General features: G+C 50.3%; 1 protein-coding gene across 1 annotated transcript in view; it reads left to right on the top strand.

Moving 5' to 3' along the window:
* Positions 1-17,580, top strand: part of XXYLT1 (xyloside xylosyltransferase 1) — a 170,773-nt gene that overhangs the window by 14,676 nt on the left and 138,517 nt on the right. The window contains exon 2 of the mRNA XM_008522405.2: positions 13,761-13,908. Coding sequence (XP_008520627.2) covers positions 13,761-13,908 — 148 coding nt within the window. The remainder of the gene's footprint in view (positions 1-13,760; positions 13,909-17,580) is intronic.

The raw sequence follows: 17,580 nt of genomic DNA, 5'->3' as shown, positions 1-17,580 counted from the left end.
AACTATAAATGTAGTTCTAACGAGCCGTCTTCATTTCTCCTTGTTCCCCTGAGCCTTGTCCACGTGCAGGCGTTCTTTGGTGCAGCAGGGGAATCTGGTCCCCTGCCCGTTCCGCTTGGTATGGGACCCGCACGTGATGGTGTCTCTCATGGACATTCTCCCGTCTTTCTGTCTTGTCTTCTGCTTGTTGTTTGTGCGGCTGTAGTGTAAGTGATCATCATATTTCTTTGGTAAGCCATTCTGTGAGTTTCTGATTTTTCACACTGTAAGTAAACCACAGAGAACTTCTCTGTTGTGTATGGTTTTTCCTTTTGAATTGTGCCCAGGAACACTTGCTTGACTTTTCACCAGGAGCTCTTCCCAGTCCCTTATGGTCCTGTACCCACAAATGAATGTGTCAAAGTCAGACCCTGCAGGAATGCTCCTCAGTGCTCACTCTTGGCTTTCTATTGTAAAGAGTTTTGCCAGCAAATTTACATTGCCCGGCTCTGATTTCTCTTCTTTTATGTAGTATTTTATTTAAAAAAAATTTTAGTGTTTCATTTTTTATACATTAAATTATGAAGCATCAAAATATAGAAAAATTCAAGAAAAATGTAATAGATACCTGTTTTCCTACTATATATGTTAAATAGGGACTAACATTTTGTTGAGTTTGTTTCAAATTCTTTTTTTAAAAAAATCAAATGTTGTAGATATAGCTGAAGCCCATCCCTACGTCTTCCCCATCCCACCCCCTCCCAGGTGTTCCTTGTCACACCCAAGAAGGTGGTGTACTTTGTGGAATTTGTGTTTTTGTACTTTTACCACCTATATGTGTTTATATATACACGTACGTACATACATAAATATGTATGTTATTCCTTTGTGTATTTTAAACAGTTAAATAAATGCTCTTATTATATATCCTTTTGATATTTCTCTTTTTACTCGACATTACGTTTTTGAGATTTATCCACGTTGATACATGTAGGTCTTGTTTGGTCATTTTAACTGCTGTGTAGGATTTTGTTATGGGCAGACCTGTTTATCCATTTTCCCTCTGAGAAATGGCTAGGTTGTTCCCACTTTTTTGTTGTTGCAAACGCCGCTACCATGAAGGTCCAGCCGCACGTCTGTGTACACAGACATACTTGGGTTTCTCCAGGTTCCCTACCTGGAAGGGCATTTCCTGCCCCGTGAGCCCCCTGGGCCATGGATGAGCGTGTACCCATCTGGGAGCATGTGCATCTTTCCAAGATCCTGCTGAGCTCTTCTCCAGCCGCCGGTCCCACTGTGTGCTCCGTGTCCTCCGGAGGAGCCCGCGGGGTAGACCCCCTTTCCTTGCTGTGGGTCCCACTGCCGTCATGTCAGGAGGTGGAAACCTGAGAGCAGCTTTGGGAATGGGACAGGAGGGAAACCGAGGGCAGACTTGAGTGTCCCTTAGCGCTACTCCAAAATTCCTGGCTGTGGAGACTGGGGCCGCCTTCCCCGCCATTTTCAGAATCTCTGTGGAGGAGGGTGAGAGGAAGGTGCCTGCAGCTGAGGGCGGTGTGGCCTTTGCTGAGTCTTGGCCGACTGCTGCAATGCTGTCGAGGAGGCAGGGCCTGGCTCCCCCAGTGACCTGCCGTGTAACCTGGGATAGCTCCATCCCCCCTCGCTGGGCCTCCGTTTCCCTGTCTGCATCATGAGGGTTAACCTGTTGACAATGAGTGACCTGTCTGGCCTCTTGGCTCTCCCCATGTTGCTCCCCGACTTTGATTTTTGTAATTGGCAACGTGGTCTCCACTTTCTAGCTGCGGCTCCTTGCCCTGAGTCTCTGGAGGCCGGCAGGTCCAAGTGGGGGTGGGGGCTGCCTTGCAGGGCGGCAGTGGCCTGGTGCTCCCCGATGAGCGTCCCCTCAGTGAATGGTCTGTGCGTTCATATGCCTTGAGGGAAGGGCCTCAGATCCCGGGGGCGGGACGCCGAAGCAGATTCATGCTGACAGAGGGGACTCCAAGGGCTGCTGCTGGCCCAGGGGACACTCGCGAAAGCCAGAGCAAAGGAGCACTGCTTTCTTTTCAGGTTCGTGTAGCCCTGTCCAGTATGGCTGCGGTGTGAACTGGTCACGGAGCCAGTATTTACTGTGTGCTTAGTAGGTGCCAGCACCGTCCTAGGGCGTTCACGCTCACTGGGTGGATCAGGGAACAGAAGAGACAGAGCACGTGGAAAGCCTCTGCCTTTGTGGAGTTTCCGTTCTGCAGGAAGAAGATTAAATGAGCTAATAGTATTTGTCTGCTTTGCTGCTTGGGATGCAGTGATGTTTGTGCTCAGAAAGGGTTGGGTTTCATTTCATCACTTTGTTGTTCTGTGGTAAGCAATGAGTCAACTGTACGGTGTCCTAGGAGGTGAGTTATACAGTGTTAGCAGGGTAAGAGGCAGCAGAAGTTTGGGGTGTCGTGATTTTTAACTGGATAGGAATGGACACCGTCACTTGAAGGTGGCATTTGAGCAGAGGCGTAAAGGGTGAAGAAGTTGGCCAGGCAGCTCCTGAGAGAGCATTTGGGTGATGGGGTCAGCCAAGCTGAGGCTGGGGTGGGTGAGGACTGCCTGGTGTGTTTGAGGAGCAGCAAGGCCAGCGCAGAACATGTGGGGAAGGGTGTCTGACCCAGCGGGAGGAGGGCGGGTCCCAGCCCTGGTCCCTCTGAGGAGTCTGGCTGTGACTGACTGGCAGGAGGAGCCTCTTCTGTGTTTTGAGTAGAGAAGGGTCACTCTGGCCACTGTGTGGAGGACAGAATGAAGGGGACACCCGTTGGGAGGCCAAAGTGCCAGCCCAGGGGAAAGAGGACAATGGCCTGAGCAGAGGGGAGCCGTTGGGGTGGGGAGGAGTGGGAGATTCAAGACCCATCCATGAAAAGGGGAAGCACAAGGTTTTCTACATTAGAGTTTATTCAGACACGGACTTGTGGCCTCAAAAGGGCTGTAAACAGCAGCTGCCCCTTTGACAGAGCTCGGGTTTGTAGTGTCCACGCTCAGTTGGGATCTGCCCTTCCATGAAGGAAGAAAAGAAGAAGAAAGGTGGAATGAGGGCAGTCTCTAGTGACTGGGAGGTTGTTCGTATTCTGGAATCGGAAAGGCCCGGGCTCAAATCTGGGCCTTGGCCGTTCACTGAGTCACCTTGGACAGGTGACTTCACCTCTCCTGCTACAGCTGCCTCCTCTATAAAGAGCACGGTCATGGCCAGGATCGGATGAGCTCCTGGTTGTTTACGTTGCTGCCTGACATGTTTCGTTTCATTTCTTTGTGGTCCTAGGATGAGCAGATGCCAGTGCCTGGCGTGGTGGGGCTTAGAGAAGTGCTGGGTCTCCAGTTATCACCCAGGGAGTCTGTCTGAGCTTGAGGTTGCACGAAGGGACTTAGTGGGGAGGACTCAGGAGATCTGGTTCTGACGTCAGCTGTGTGTAACCTTGAGGGAGGCAGGGACTCTGTCTGTGCACATCTCCTGGCTGCCGGGGCTGTGCTTGGCATTTTAAACATGTCATCTCACCCACAAAGGGAGGCGACGGACAGGAGCAGTCCTGTTAAAGTCTGGTCGTTGACTGTTTCCTTCCCTGTTCTTGACAATATCCTAGAACTGCCTGCAGCATTACCACTTGATGTGTGTTTTAAACTGACTCACCCTGTTTTTTTTCTTTTTCCTTAGCCTCTCCTTAGGTAACATCTGTGAAATCATAGTTCTAAAGTGTTTTTTACTAACATTTCTAGTAGTCTACATATCAAAGTAAGTCCCTAAGTATTAAAATAGAATGGGTGGTCTGTGTGCCTCTTAGAAGTCCCTTTTGTACCCCTCTGGAGGTGTGTACCACATCTTGGGGAGCACTGGACGAGGAGGTTTCGTGAAACCTGGGAGAGTGGGCAGCCTCTGGAAATGATGGAGGCTGCCCTGAGGTCTGATTGGTCTGAGCTCAGCAGAGTGCTCTGGTGCATCGATCCATCTGGGTCCCCATCCCAGAGAGCCAGGAGGGGAGTGGGGCTTGTGGGGACTGAGGCTCAGCCATGCACAAGACGATGGGTAGGAGGTGGAATGTGAGGCAGGCCCCCCCGGCTGAGGCCACCTTTCTGCCTGTCTGATGAAGCAGGAAGATGACTAAGTGCATCCCTTTGGGTGTCACTTGTGGTCACACCGCAAGGTTCTTTGGGAAGTCATAGGTCATGGGAGATTACCACACAAAAAAGAACAAATCAAGGAATCTGGTGAAGAAGACTCAGCAGACCTACAAGCAGTCAACTTCCTGGTGAGTAGGTAGACTGGGGCAGCTTGTCCTCTGATTCCACAATGAAATCCCTCTCAACGACCGTCTCTCCTCCTTTCCCTGCTCTCCTTCGCTCTCAGACCTTTTCTTATCTTTTGGGGTGGAAAACATTATTTTGTAGCAAACTGGCTCCTACTGTCAGGAAAATTTAGCATTAAATGTAAAAAACCAAAACCTTGTAATTTTTAAAAGAGATGTATTGGGGAATGATTATACCCACTCTGTAAAGGTTATTTGCTTTAAAAAGAGATCACCAAATGTATTCTTTAGTGAGTGCTAGAAAAAGGTAGGGAGTGACTGAGGGCATTTGTTTTTAAGAATGACGGCTCAGTGTTGAGTGATGGGGATCCAGGGGCTGGAGGCCAGAGCAGCAGGTGGTGAGTGGCGAGGTGAAGCTGTGGGGCTGAGGGAGTTGGAGGGACTGTGCTATAGAATTATGGATCGATACTTATGGAACCCCTCTGCTATGTCAAGAATATCTGGAAGGCACGGGGCCACAGTGTGATATCACCGTTAGCTGGTCATTAACACTTACAGAGGCTAGAAGATGGCACAGACCTGTTTTTTCTGCCCCCACTTTTCCCTTGAAGTCGCCTTATGATTCGTTGATAATCAACCTTATGAGGAGCATCTGGGCCACCCCCTCTGTCTCTCTGCTTCTCTCAATGTGTTCGTCTTGTCTCAGATTCTTCCTTGCCCTCCAGGGACGTGGCTGTGGCTCCTTCCCGGTGATTTGCCATAGTTCCTGGTGGTCATCCTGGAAACTCACTTGGAAGGCTCAGGTGTTCGAAGGTCTACAGAGCAGAGCACCTATAAGACCCACCAACCGTTTTCTTGCTTATTCTCTTATACACAATATCTGTACATCGGTATGCTAACAAGGTCTTCATCTCTGTATCCATTTGCCAAAGACCCTCTTACCACTGGAGGTGAGGAGGATGGGAACAGAGCGAGGAGGAAGAAAAGTTGGTGCAGCCACACTGGGCGCACAGAGGGCACTGGGTCCAGCTCCTTAGCCTGGGGCCTCCTCCCTTCCGGTTGTGATGGGCTGTTCTTCCTTGACGGCTCTGTTAGGGGCACCTGAGTCAACAGAGAACTGAGGTTTTGAAAGGGAAAAGGGGTTTATCTTTGCCATTTATCCTGTCTCCATTACAGGCAAGAAAATGAAACATGGTGGGAACACGAGTGGGGACAGAGGGAGGAGCTGGAGAGAAGGCCCTGGCAGTGTGTGAGGTTGTGTAATCCCCTCCCCACCCCCACCAGGGCAGATGCCTATGGAGCCTTCAGCTGCTCTTCGGATGAAAGGAGTCTGGACCTTTGCCACCTTGGTCCTCTCCTTTGCACACGCTCTGGAAGTTTGCCCACAGCCTTCCTGCAGTGTGATTTCCAGAGCTGAAACCAACCAGTACCCTGAGGCGGTCTGACTGGCACGGAGTAGAGTGGGGCCATCGTCACCACCCTGCTCAAAGTCCCCATATGGGGGCCACCTGCACTAGAATCATGGGGGGTGGTTTTAATTAAATGAAGATTCCCGAACCTCACCCCAGACTCTGACTCAGAATGTCTGGGGTCAGGACCCAGGAGTCTGCATTTTTACGAGACTCCTCGGTGAGAGCCTGTGCACAGTGAAGCTGGAAACCCTCGGATCCAAGCCACCCCCCTAGCAGTACGGCTGGAGCTCACAGGCTTGCTGGACACACGTCTCCTGTCGATGTGGTTCAGCCCTCAGTCACCCACCATCCAGGTGCCAGGCCCGTCTCTCTTACGTTATGTTTCCCCCTTGTCCTACCCTGGTCACATCAAGGTTTTGGAAGACTGGAATACAGCCCCTCTCTGCTGAAATGCTGGGGATTTTGTAGGGGTCCCAGAACGTTAACTGCAGATCTAGTTATCTGGAAAGCACTGATGGTGCAGGTGGGGGTGAGGGTGGAGAGGGAGCCAGACAAGGTGCTTGGTAGTGGCTGGATGCCCTGCAGTGAGGACGGTGGGGGGCCCTGTAGCTTTTGAGCTGTTAGTAAAGTGGGTCATGAGCATAGGTGTTGGAAATTGCTTTGGAAATTAGATGGGCAGGCTTCGTTTTTCCTCTTCAGCTGCTTGTGGTTCTGCCTGACAAAATGGAATTAAATCTGGGACATCTTGCAGAAGTGATAAAAGTCGCATTAGGGAGGGGCCCAACCTGTGGATTTATATTTTCGTTTTCTCAGAAAAACTGTACATCAATGATAATTTTTAGCTTTTTCATTGAAAACTAACAAATTCAGAGCATTTTTCATTTATCCTGGGAGATCTTTGTTTTTAAAGAGAGTTAAAGTTATTGGTGGGGGGGCAACAGGCAGCCACTGATAACAGAGTATTTTTAGGACTTGATAATGATTAAAAAAAGAGATCAATAGATCTGTTACTCTACCCATCTGTCAATCAATCATCTATCTATTGCTCCCCAGTCCAGGAAGACTTCATTCAAGGAAGCACCTTTGAGATAATTTCAGACGTAAAATTAAACAATGGAGCATAGTTATTCTAAAGCAACTTGTAGGTTAGGAATACAGTGTATTAGGCAACAGCTCCTATGACAAAGTGAGATATTACAGCCCAGCCCTACTGGACATTCTGACCAGCAGGTTAAAGGTGAGAAGAAGACCCAGTTTCCTGACGGTTTAGAATGAGTCCCATGCGGAAGAAATTCCTCTCCTTTGGGGAGGGGCTAGAGTGAAGCTGGGGAAGCACATGACACACCTGGGGGAGATCCTGGGGTCAGGAAGGAGCCTCTGCCTTCTCCCGTCCTCCCAGGAACAGGCCCTGTGGGACCACTGCTGTGTCCTGGAGCAGGTTGTTGGGTTACCCGTTACTCTGGGTGCTTTCCTCTGCCCATTCATTTGCTCATTCCTTCCTACAGCAAGCACTTGCTGAGCTTCCGCTGTATGTAAAACACGGCCAAGAGCTGGACGCGTAGTGGTGAGCAAGACAGACTAGGTCCCTCCTTCATGGTGCCTTCCAGGCTGGTTGGAGCCTGGGGAGAGACAGACAATACATGAGAGGACCCTTGAAAATATAACTTGTCAGGTGATAAGTGCTATGGAGAAAATAAATCTGGTAATGGAATAGCCAGGACTGGGTGTGTGTGTGTGTGTGTGTGTGTGTGTGTGTGTTTGTGTGTGTGTGTATGTTGAGGATGGGGTAGCTACTTTTTTGGTCGGAGAAGATCTCAGGAGGTGATGGTTAAATTGACACCTGAATGGCTAGAAGGATCTAGGCATGTGAGCACTCTGGGAGAGGCTTCTGAACAGAGACGACAGTCAGTGCAAAGGCCCTCAGGTGTAACAGGTGTTTGGCATGTTTGTGGGATTGGAAGATTGCCAGTCTGTTAGCAGATTTTTCTTTCCTTCATAGAAATATGCCTTCACATTCATAGTGCAAGTCAATGAGAAAAATTTTTTTCCAGAAAAGCATTTTTCCTCCAGCTCTTGTTGGAATTGATTACTAAGATCACACAGATTAGGAATGTATTTGTGGGAGCTGACCAGCCTGTGTTGGGGCTCCCTTGTGCCCACTCACTGCCCTCAGAGCAAGTCACTGTCTGATACTCATTCTCCAGTTTGTCCTGAAGGATGCTATGGGGTGGGGGGGGGAGGGTGAAATGGGAGACCTACCCCCGCTCCAAGAAGGCACAACAGCTCCTCTTTGGGAAGGTGCCAAGTACTTGTCGATTCCCTGAAAGACCTGTCCTGATTCTTGAACTCAAGGACGGCTCTTCTCCCATCTTCCCTGGTATCCTCCCAGGCTGGAGAGGCCTGAGAGCAGGGGTCTGGCACAGGGACATGTTATTTCTAATTGTGAGGCAGATGTCCTTACTTAGTGACTTTTCTGATATTAAGATGTCTTCAATTCAGAATTGTGTTTAATCGACCTACTGGTTTGGACGGTTTTAGTAACTTTAGAAGCTTGGTTTGCAAATAGGTACTCCATGCTGAGCAGGAAGAGTAAGGAAGGAACCTTCTGGTTGGGCACTGGGCAGCCCTGGCAGAGGCGGGACCCGGGGTGCGGGCTGAGTGTAGCAGGAGGGAGGACCCGGGACCACCTTTCCTCCCAGGCCGAGCACCGCAGAGCAGCGGGTTATTGCCGTGTGGTATCTTGGACTATTCATTACACAATGTATTCTTTTGTCAAATCTAGGTGTCCTTCTATGGGGAAGGCTTTTTGTTGGACAGGGTGATATGTCAGTTGTCCTTACTGAGCTCCTCCTCATTCCTCATAAAAGCCCTGTGAGACAGCCACTGTGATTCTTTCCCATTTTATAGATGAGGCAGAGTTGAAGTACTGTTTTGACCAGGGTTGCCAGGTGACTAAGTGGTGGAGTTTGCATCTGAACCCAGAACTGCCCACCCCATGCCTGGGCTTGGCTCTCAGGAGGCACTGACTCCCCATCACAGGCGTGAGTCCAGCCCAAGCTGGTGCTCGCAGAGCTGAGGTGATAGCTCCAGGGGAGGGGAGTTTGCCAGCCCCCTGGCGGACATTACTGTTGATGCTCTTTTGCCGAGTCCTGGTGTTGCTGCAGAAGCCTTCCTACCCGGTGCTCCGGGTGGCCCCTCGGGGCAGGTGGAACCCCATTTGGTGTTCCCGCAGTACAAGGATTCCAGCATATGGCTGGGTGTGCCTGGAGTGTTAGATATGGATAGGTTTCCCAGAGCTTTGTGCTGTCACTCTTCTTTCCAACAGCTCTTCCAGGGACAGTCTCTGGCTGAGCGTGGGGAGGGGACGTCACCCTCCTGCGGCACTGCTATTGGTGGCGGGAGGAGCTGCTGTTCCTCAAGCAGGCCTGGGTGTTTCCTGGAAACCTGGCATCTCCCTGTGCACAGGGCTGGTCCCCGCCACCTCCCTTCTTGGCTCCAAGAGCATGGCGTGACCTGACTCCAGTGGGGTATGCCAAGTGGTAAATGAGTTTTCTCCACCAAGCTGGACTAAGGCTTGGCATGGCTTTATGTCCCCAGTGGAGCAGTGGTCTGGCTCTTCAGGCCTGTCTGTGCCAACGAGCCCAGGGCCAGGCTGGCAAAGATGTCTGTCCTGCCTGGCACCAGGCCCTGCTGTTCTAGTTGCTTTGGCCTCCCCATTTTGGAAGTGTTGCGAATGTGCTGTGCATGGTGGATACGAGACAAGCTTCCCCTCTCCCCTCGCCCAAAATCTCTTGTATTACACAGTGCTCTCTCAGTGACATGCTGTATTTTGAATAACAAAGTACAGCGTGAGAACACCTTAGCCTGGAACAACCTCAGTCATTACTGAATTGGGGTGTTTCTGGAAGTTACTTGACAGGATTCATTAAAAATAAAAGGAGGCAAAGAAATTTAACACAGATTTAGCCATTATCTCTGGGGTTTTGATCTCATAATTATAAGCAAGTTCCAGGAATTATAAGCGCTATTCCAGAGCTAGGAGACTGTCCCCGGAGTGTTGATGTAAGAAAGCCTTTTAAAGATCACTAATAAAAGGAAGACACTAAATGGCTCATGATTATAGGCTGATGGAAAAACCAACTGCCTTAATGATATGAACATGGGTTTTGGGGGTTGGGATACCATTTCCAATAACAACATCCTATATAAATTCACAAGGAGCCGTGTCCAGAACATCTCAAATGGATGATGTGTTCTGGAAAACTGCTGTGCGTGACTCAGCTTGACTCGGGTTGATAAAGGCATTAACATTGAGGCTGCACATGAAGGGTTTGAAAAAGAAATCATTTTTTAAGGTGGGTAGGGGAAAATAGTATTTAATAATAAAATGTTTAATTTTAAATATGTATATAAATTAATTAATAAAAGTTACAAACAGTGATTTGACTTTTTAATTGACATCCCTAAAAATCATGTAGTCAAGTTGGGATAAGCCATTGTTTTGGATCTTCTTGTTGACCACCTGCCTTCAATATGAGAGTCGCCTTGTATTATATTCCTGGTTTTCTAGATTCTATGATAATTCTTCCTGCAGCCCCCGAGGTGGGGAATGTGAAAAGGAGGAAGAACAGAGGGAGGGGTGGCATTTTCTCTGACCATTTCCCTCTCTTTCCATCACTCTTGCTTCACTGCCTCCTGCCTGGCACTGACCCTGGGCTGGGGGCTTCAGAACCTGCCAGACCCCGACCCTGCCCTCGGACACCACAGGGTGCGAAATGGTTGTAGACATGGGGAGGCCTGGATGTTTTGATCACACTTGCAGTGTCTGTGGTTTGCTTCTTGCTGCATAAAGTGTACTCCATGGAACATATTAATTTATCTTTTAGGAGATTTATTATATGAAATATTCATTGCAGCAGGCTTCACCGTACTGCATTTGGAACAACGTACTCAGTACAGTTTGTCCTCATAAATCTATCAATGCTGATGGGATGTAATTGTCTCCTGTGAAGCTTTGGGGTGGGGTGGGGACCCGGGAGGGGGAGAAGCTGGCTGCTGGGGCAGGCCCTGCTCTGTGTGTGTGTGTGTGTGTGTGTGTGTGTGTTGGGTTGTACATATCCATTCCCTATCTTTTTAATGATTATAGAGCCTTCCATTTCTGAGAGAGCCCTCTTGTCAGCTTCCAGTTTCTTGTCAAATTCCAGCTTCTGGCAGTGGTTGGGATGTGTAATGAGGCTCAGAGAGAAAGGCTGCCTCCTGAGTGAAGACTGATCTGTGAGGAGAGGGGATTCAGGGGTCTGAGGAGGGAGATGGAGTGGGGGGCAGGGGCCTGAGTGTGGATGCTAACACTTAGGAGTAAGTGCAGTGTGGCCATTCCATGTTAGGTGCTTTGTCTGCTTGTCCTGAGGAGTCCTAACAGCCACTAGGAGAGGGAGGCATTATCATTCCTGGACATCCATGAAGAAACTGAGGCTCAGGGAGGGTTAGTAACTTACCCAGAGTGCAGTTCATTTAGTTCATCAAACCTATACTGATGCCTGTCACGTGGCCAGGGGCTGGGCACAGGGCAGTCACAGCCTCCAGCCTCAAGGAGTGCCCCACCCGGCGGACTAGAAACAAAGACCCGGAGAGGAGTCAGACAGGGAAGCAGAGCCTCCTTCCACGTGATACAGGGTGCATGGGACAGTGTGATGAATGGTGGGAGGCTGTGCACAGCCTGGAGTGAGAGTCCATCTACCAGGCGGATGGGGGCTGGGAGGGAGGGGCGAGGCTGGGAGACGGGGTTCCCACGGTGCCACAAAGAGCAGATACAAATATATAAGGACATAGGACACCAAGGTGTGGCGGACAGAGTGGGGACTGCCTAGTTCAGTTCTGCCCGGTCCCCGGAGGAAGGGAGGGCAGGAGGGGCACCCAGAGCCACTAGTGTGGGGTCTCATAAGCCTTGCTGGGGAGTTTGGACAGTAACCGAGGGCAGTGAGGGGCCGTCACAGGAAAGAGAGAAATGAATTTGTAAATTGGGAAGATTACTCGAGAGGCACAACAGAAGCTGGTTTGGAGGGGGATGAGGCAGGAAGTGGGGAAACCTGTCAGAATTTGCGATGCCCGTGCAGCCAGGAAGCCGCGGGCAGAGGGTGAGGGGAGAATGTGGGGTGCAGGAGGTGAAAGACGAAATTCAGCATCTGTGTCGGGAAACTGCAGAACTGGTCTGGATTCCACACCTCAGGGTGACAGGTCACAGAAAAGAAAACGTCAAAGAAGAAAAGCAGTCAGAAATAGGGTAAAGGAATATAATCCATTAGAAAAGAAATGTCAAGAAATTTTAAAAAGACTTTTACAAAGAGATGAAAGATTTAAAGAGTTACAGTTAGGCAGTGTGAGCACTAACACAATATAAAAGTTTTTCTACGTTTAATAGTGTTTTAGAAATTTAAGTAGACCCACAGACAAAAGCAAACACACTCGTGAGGTAAGAGAAAAACAGGTTTCTGGCCAAAATCCGAACCTAAAGAAGGGAAAAGCAGACAGAGGGCACTTGACCGCCCCTGCAGGGCTGCGAAGGGGATCTGGGGGTGCAGGCTGGGGTGACACCAGGAGACTAGAAGGAACTGGGCAGAGTGAAAGCAAGGAAAAGAGAGAACGGAGCCACCCAACTTGAGAACTTTTTGGGTACCGCCCACACCTGTCATTTTTCCTGCTGGCAGGGCCACTGACATTGTCCCCGAGCTGGTCAGGGTGTCCGCATGGCTTCTCCTCTCTGTTGGCACCCTCCCTGTTCAGGTAGGTTCTTGGTCCTGAGGTTGTTACTGTGCTGGCTGTGCAGCGTGTGGCAGCCTTGCAGGCTTGTCCGTTCTGTCAGCTGCCAGGAAAGAGGGAGGTGGAAGGGGTCATCAGCAGATCTCTTGTGAGGGTTGAAGATGGAGGAAGAGGAACATCTGGGCTCTGGCTTGGGCTGCATTTATTGAGTGCCTCTTGTGAGTGGTGGAATGTTCTAGATGTTGCAGGGCACAGGGAGAAACAGGGAAAAGTTGCAGGACTATGTGAGCAGAATGTCTGGTAATTTGATATCCTGGGGCTACATGTGGGCTGGACTTATAGTCTGGACTAATATCGAACAAGGAAACCAGCTCTTTAGGGTCCTGTTAGTTCTCTCGTCTACTGTAATCACTGGTCGTGCTGATGTCTTCCTCCTCTGCTGGTTGCTATTGAGAAAGAGGATGCATTTACAGTGGAAAGAGCCTGGGACGTGGAATCTGGAGACAGGGTTCAAGTTCTGGCTCTGCCATTTATTAGCTAGGTGACCTCGGGCAGGTGTAACCTCTGTGAGCATCTGCTCTCTCAGTTGTAATTTGGAGCTGTAACAGTGGTGGCTGCCTCCCTGAAGCCCCAGGTTGCCACGGGGATCAGCGTGTGTGTGTGAGGGTGTGTCATAAACTGCAGGGCTCTCTTCAGCAGCTGTGACATCTTTAGACTTAAGTGTTCTGGGGAAAGTGGTGCCTCACAGCGTCTCCAGGGTGTCTGGGACACTCAAGAAATGCTGTTGAGTTGATGGATGAGTTTACTTAGGCAGTAGGCATTTCCCGGGTCCTGTTTTCCAGTGGCCAGACCCTCTTACTATTCACCCTGTTGGTTAAGGGAGGTGTAGCATCTGACTAGCCCATGGAACACGTGTAGTGGCCACCAGGAACACCCATGCCGGGGCCCGTGCCAGCTGCCCAGACTTGCTGAGGGTCCTGATTTCAGGATGAGACTCTTTAGCATGGTTTCCAGCCACTGGGCACAGAGCTACCTTCAAGGAGGCTCAGTTTGAAGCTCAGAAGCAGAAGGCAGACTGACTTCTCCCATTCCTGTCCTCACTCCCACTCCTCTTCCTCAGCACCCCCACATGTATGCCTGCACACCCCTCCCACACGGCGTCCCCGTCCCCACAGCCAGCCTCTGCAGACTCCAACTGTTCCCTGTTTTCTTAACCCTCACTTGGGACCCTGCTCGTGGACCCCGAGAGGCACTGTCTGTCTCCCCAGCATGAGCCCACATGTGTGCTGGGTGTGCAGACCCGGTTCGCTCACTCCTGCCGTCTCCTCGCACCCTGCTGCAGGTTGTCTTCCACGATGTCGCTGTGCTGACGGACAAGCTCTTCCCCGTCGTGGAGGCCATGCAGAAGCACTTCAGTGCCGGCTCAGGGACCTACTACAGCGACTCCATCTTCTTCCTCTCGGTCGCCATGCATCAGATCATGCCCAAAGGTAACCTGGACTGCCAGGGGCAGCAGCCCCTGCTATTTGACCTTTGTGTCCATTTCCTTGGCTCCAGTTCTGCCAGTGCCCTGCATCAGGGAGAACAGCTCCACTGAAACAAGAGGGAGAGGGCAAGGGGCCGGCACACCCTTTGTATAACAGAGCTTCCTGCACAGAGACTCAAGGGCAGAGCCCTGGGTTGCACAGCTCCTGGGCCCATTCACAAGGACACAGTGTGAGTTGTGCAGTGTGGTGTCCCTGGCATCTGGGCTCCAGGCCTGACTCTGCTTCTTGTACACACCTGTCTCTGGGACTCAGTGTTTCCATCTGTAAAATGGCAGGTTGGACAAGATGACCCTCCATCCAAATCTGTGATCCTTTTCTTTCTAGTTTGAACCTGTATTTGTCTGACTTTAAAATATCAAATCTAGGTGTGAGAGGTGAAGATTATGACTGAATAGGACTATTTTTGAAACTCTGACGCACAATTAAAGTATTTTCCGGGCTTTGGTCCCTCCAAGGCAGAAGAGATGTGATCGTCTGGTTGAGACAGGTCTGCCTTGTATGGAAGTGCTGGCAGGTCATCCTTGGTCTAGAAGTCTTGGGGACAGGGTCTCATTCGTGGGGTGCCCCAGGCTTCTGGGTTCTTCTCCTCCAGATGGTCCTTGATTGATTCTGGAGCCCTAGATATTGCCCCCTAATTTCTGGCCATGGTGAACCATGACCTGAGCCTTTTAGGGCAGAGGTGGGGAGTTCCAGGGTCTTGGGGTAGCAGCTATCTGAACCATGACTGGTTGAGTTCCCCACAGTTTCCAGAGCAGGCAGAACTCGATAGCCTAGGGGACAGCCAGGGCATCTGGTGGGGGCCTGCTGCTCCGGCCCAGCAGACGTGAAAGAGGGGTCAGGAGTGGGGCTGGCCCCGTGGCCGAGTGGTTAAGTTCGTGCGCTCCGCTGTAGGTGGCCCAGCGTTTTGTTGGTTTGAATCCTGGGCGCGGACATGGCACTGTCCATCAAACCACGCTGAGGCAGTGTCACATGCCACAGCTAGAAAGACTCACAACGAAGAATATACAACTATGTGCCAGAGGGCTTTGGCGAGAAAAAGGAAAAAATAAAATCTTTAAAAAAAAAAAAAAAAAAGAGGAGTCAGGAGCACCACTGTTTGAAGGGACTGGTGAAGCAGGAGTTCAGGAGCTGGAGGCTGAAGCTGGCTTCCCATTGGCATGTTGTCAAACCACAGGAAGATCTAGCCCACTCTTTTGGCTGGGACTTTGTCTCCACAAGGTGAGTTCCTGCACCATGCAGGCCTCCGAATGTTCTCTTAGCTGTAAGGCAAGGGCTCAGGGAGCTTCACGGAGCAGGGGTCTGAAGGAGAGAGGGGATGAGCCCACCGAAAGGGCACAGGGAGAAGAATCTGTGATCCTTCACGGAAACCAGGTGCCGCTGTCAGCTCTCTGCGTCTTCCCACCGGCCCTCTGAGGTGGTTGCTGAGAGCTGACCGAGCAGCTGAGTGACTTGTCCCGGGTATACAGCCATTTTAAGTGGCGGGGCTGGGACTCGGACCCTGGTCTGTCGAGGCCTGCTTTTCCAAGCAGCAGTTATTTTTGTCCCCTCAGGTGGAGCATCTGTGATCTCACTGGGCAGGTCCTGTGCAGGTGCTGGGAGTGACTCAGACTTGAGGCAGGTGTGGTTCCCGCTTTCCTGGGTTCTAGGGGACAAGAACCCCTAGATCCTGGTCCCAGCTCTGCCACTGACCATTTATGCGCCTTTGCTGAGCCACTTTGTCTCTCTCAGCCTCAGTTTCCCCCCCTTAACCCGAGGGGGCTGATCTAGTGAGCTGTTTCAGCTTGGCTTCGGAAGAGTCCCAGGGTACAGGAATCCCCCTGCGGGTTTCTGTAGTTCTGGGGAGCCGAGGGAGCAGGGGTCTACCCTTCTCCTCCCTCTCTCTCCCGCCCCGACTCTCCTCCCTGTCGTCCATCTTGACCGCTGTACACACCAGGCTTTGGAGCAGGATTCTAGTGGTCAAAAGGTTAAACAAGCTCCTTTGAAATGTCTCAACTAGATGGGCGGTAAGGGCTTGAGCAGTCCTGTTGTCCTGTGTGTGTGATTGGCCTTGAATGAGACTCTGTGCCAGAAGAACTGGCGAAGGACAGCAGATGTGGGGGACCGTGCCTGACCTTATTCCCCTTTCATCTCTCATCAACTGTTAGGTGTCTGCCCATCGTGTGCTCAGCTCTAGGCCCGGCTATGCTCTGGCTCTGGGGCAGCCAGAGGGAGGGGAAACACAGCTCCTTGGGGATTGTCAGGGCAGAGGAGATACTGCTGCCTCACAGGGTTAGGAAGGACCAGCAGTGAGATGTGACGTGCCGATGACAGGTGTTAGGGAGCCCCAGCGTCTCCCGCTTTGCCCTGCCCGAAAGCCTGGCCTTGCCCAGGGGCAGTGTCTGCAGACAAAAGGCTCTGGCCAGAGCTGTGCTGTCGATGCAGGAGATCAGATCCTTGGTGTCCCTCCAAGCGTGGTCCAGTGCTCTGAGGGGCCTGTGTCAGGAGCTGGGGAAGGAGCTGTTTGAGATGTGCCGGGAGCAGACCCAAACGCTGCGTCTTTTCTTGGGTTCTTTAGGCAAACAGTAATGCACCGCCAGAGATTCATTTCTACATCGGCTCAAAGTCCGCTTCTTAAGAAGAGAGCTGTTAGGAGTGACTAAACTCTGATAGTCGTAAAATAAAGCGAACAGTGCTGGAGTTCCCCATGGAGTGTGGGGTGTTTCTGCTGAGCAGTCTGGCTGCCGCACCCGCTTGGCAGCCTTGCGAAGCTCCTATGGGGCAGATCTTCTGGAATGCCTGCAATTTTCGGGATACTTGTTTTCAGGCACTGTTAGTGCTGTCTTGAGTTTTTCATGGCTGTTTATTGCTGCTTTTTTGTATTCGTTTTTTCAATCATAGAAATTACTGTTGTTTTGTTGCTGGTTTTGTTCTTGTGTAACTGCTGCATTCTTGCTGTTTTGGTTATCTTGTTTATGTTTTCTCAGGGAAAGTAAGACTGGGGTGTGGGTGGGTCATAAGCCCTTGGTCCCACCCGGGAAGGCTGGTCAGAAAAGCTTGTGTTCCCCTGAGTTATGTCTCAGGGGGTCCTGTCTGGTGTTTGCCCCAGAAATCCGGGTTATTTCTCTGCATCGAAACCCCTCCTTCTCCTCCCTGTCCTGTGCCATGAGTGTCACCCTTCAGCGCCTAAACTACCTTTAAAATAGATGTGTTTCTCTTTCTCTTTAAAAGTAACACTGATTCACCTGAAAGCTACATTAAAATAGATAAAAGCCATTCCTTTCCAGCTACACAAACATCATCGCTGTTAATTCTTTGGTTATTTTCTAATATTTTCCCAACACATAGCTTTTTAAAAATTTAGCCAAAGTAGGAGTTATACTGTATGTTTAAAGCATTCTGAGTCTTTTTTTACATATCAAAACATGAAATTGAACCTTCATTTAAACTCAAAAAATGAAAGAAATGGTACCAGTAAAGCTGTACCATGACATTTTCAATTCATGTTACTCATCACCATTTTCTGCATAATCATAGTCTTTGAAAATTTTTTGAATGGTTCCATTGAGTAGATGAACCTTAGTTTACTTTATCATTTCCCTGTTCTTGGCTACCCAGATGCTTTCTGTTTTTTTCTAC

Source organism: Equus przewalskii, chromosome 18 (genome assembly GCF_037783145.1).
Source record: "Equus przewalskii isolate Varuska chromosome 18, EquPr2, whole genome shotgun sequence".
Taxonomy (NCBI): Eukaryota; Metazoa; Chordata; class Mammalia; order Perissodactyla; family Equidae; genus Equus; species Equus przewalskii.
The sequence above is the reverse complement of the archived record's forward strand: the minus strand, read 5'-3'. Positions and strand labels throughout refer to the sequence as shown.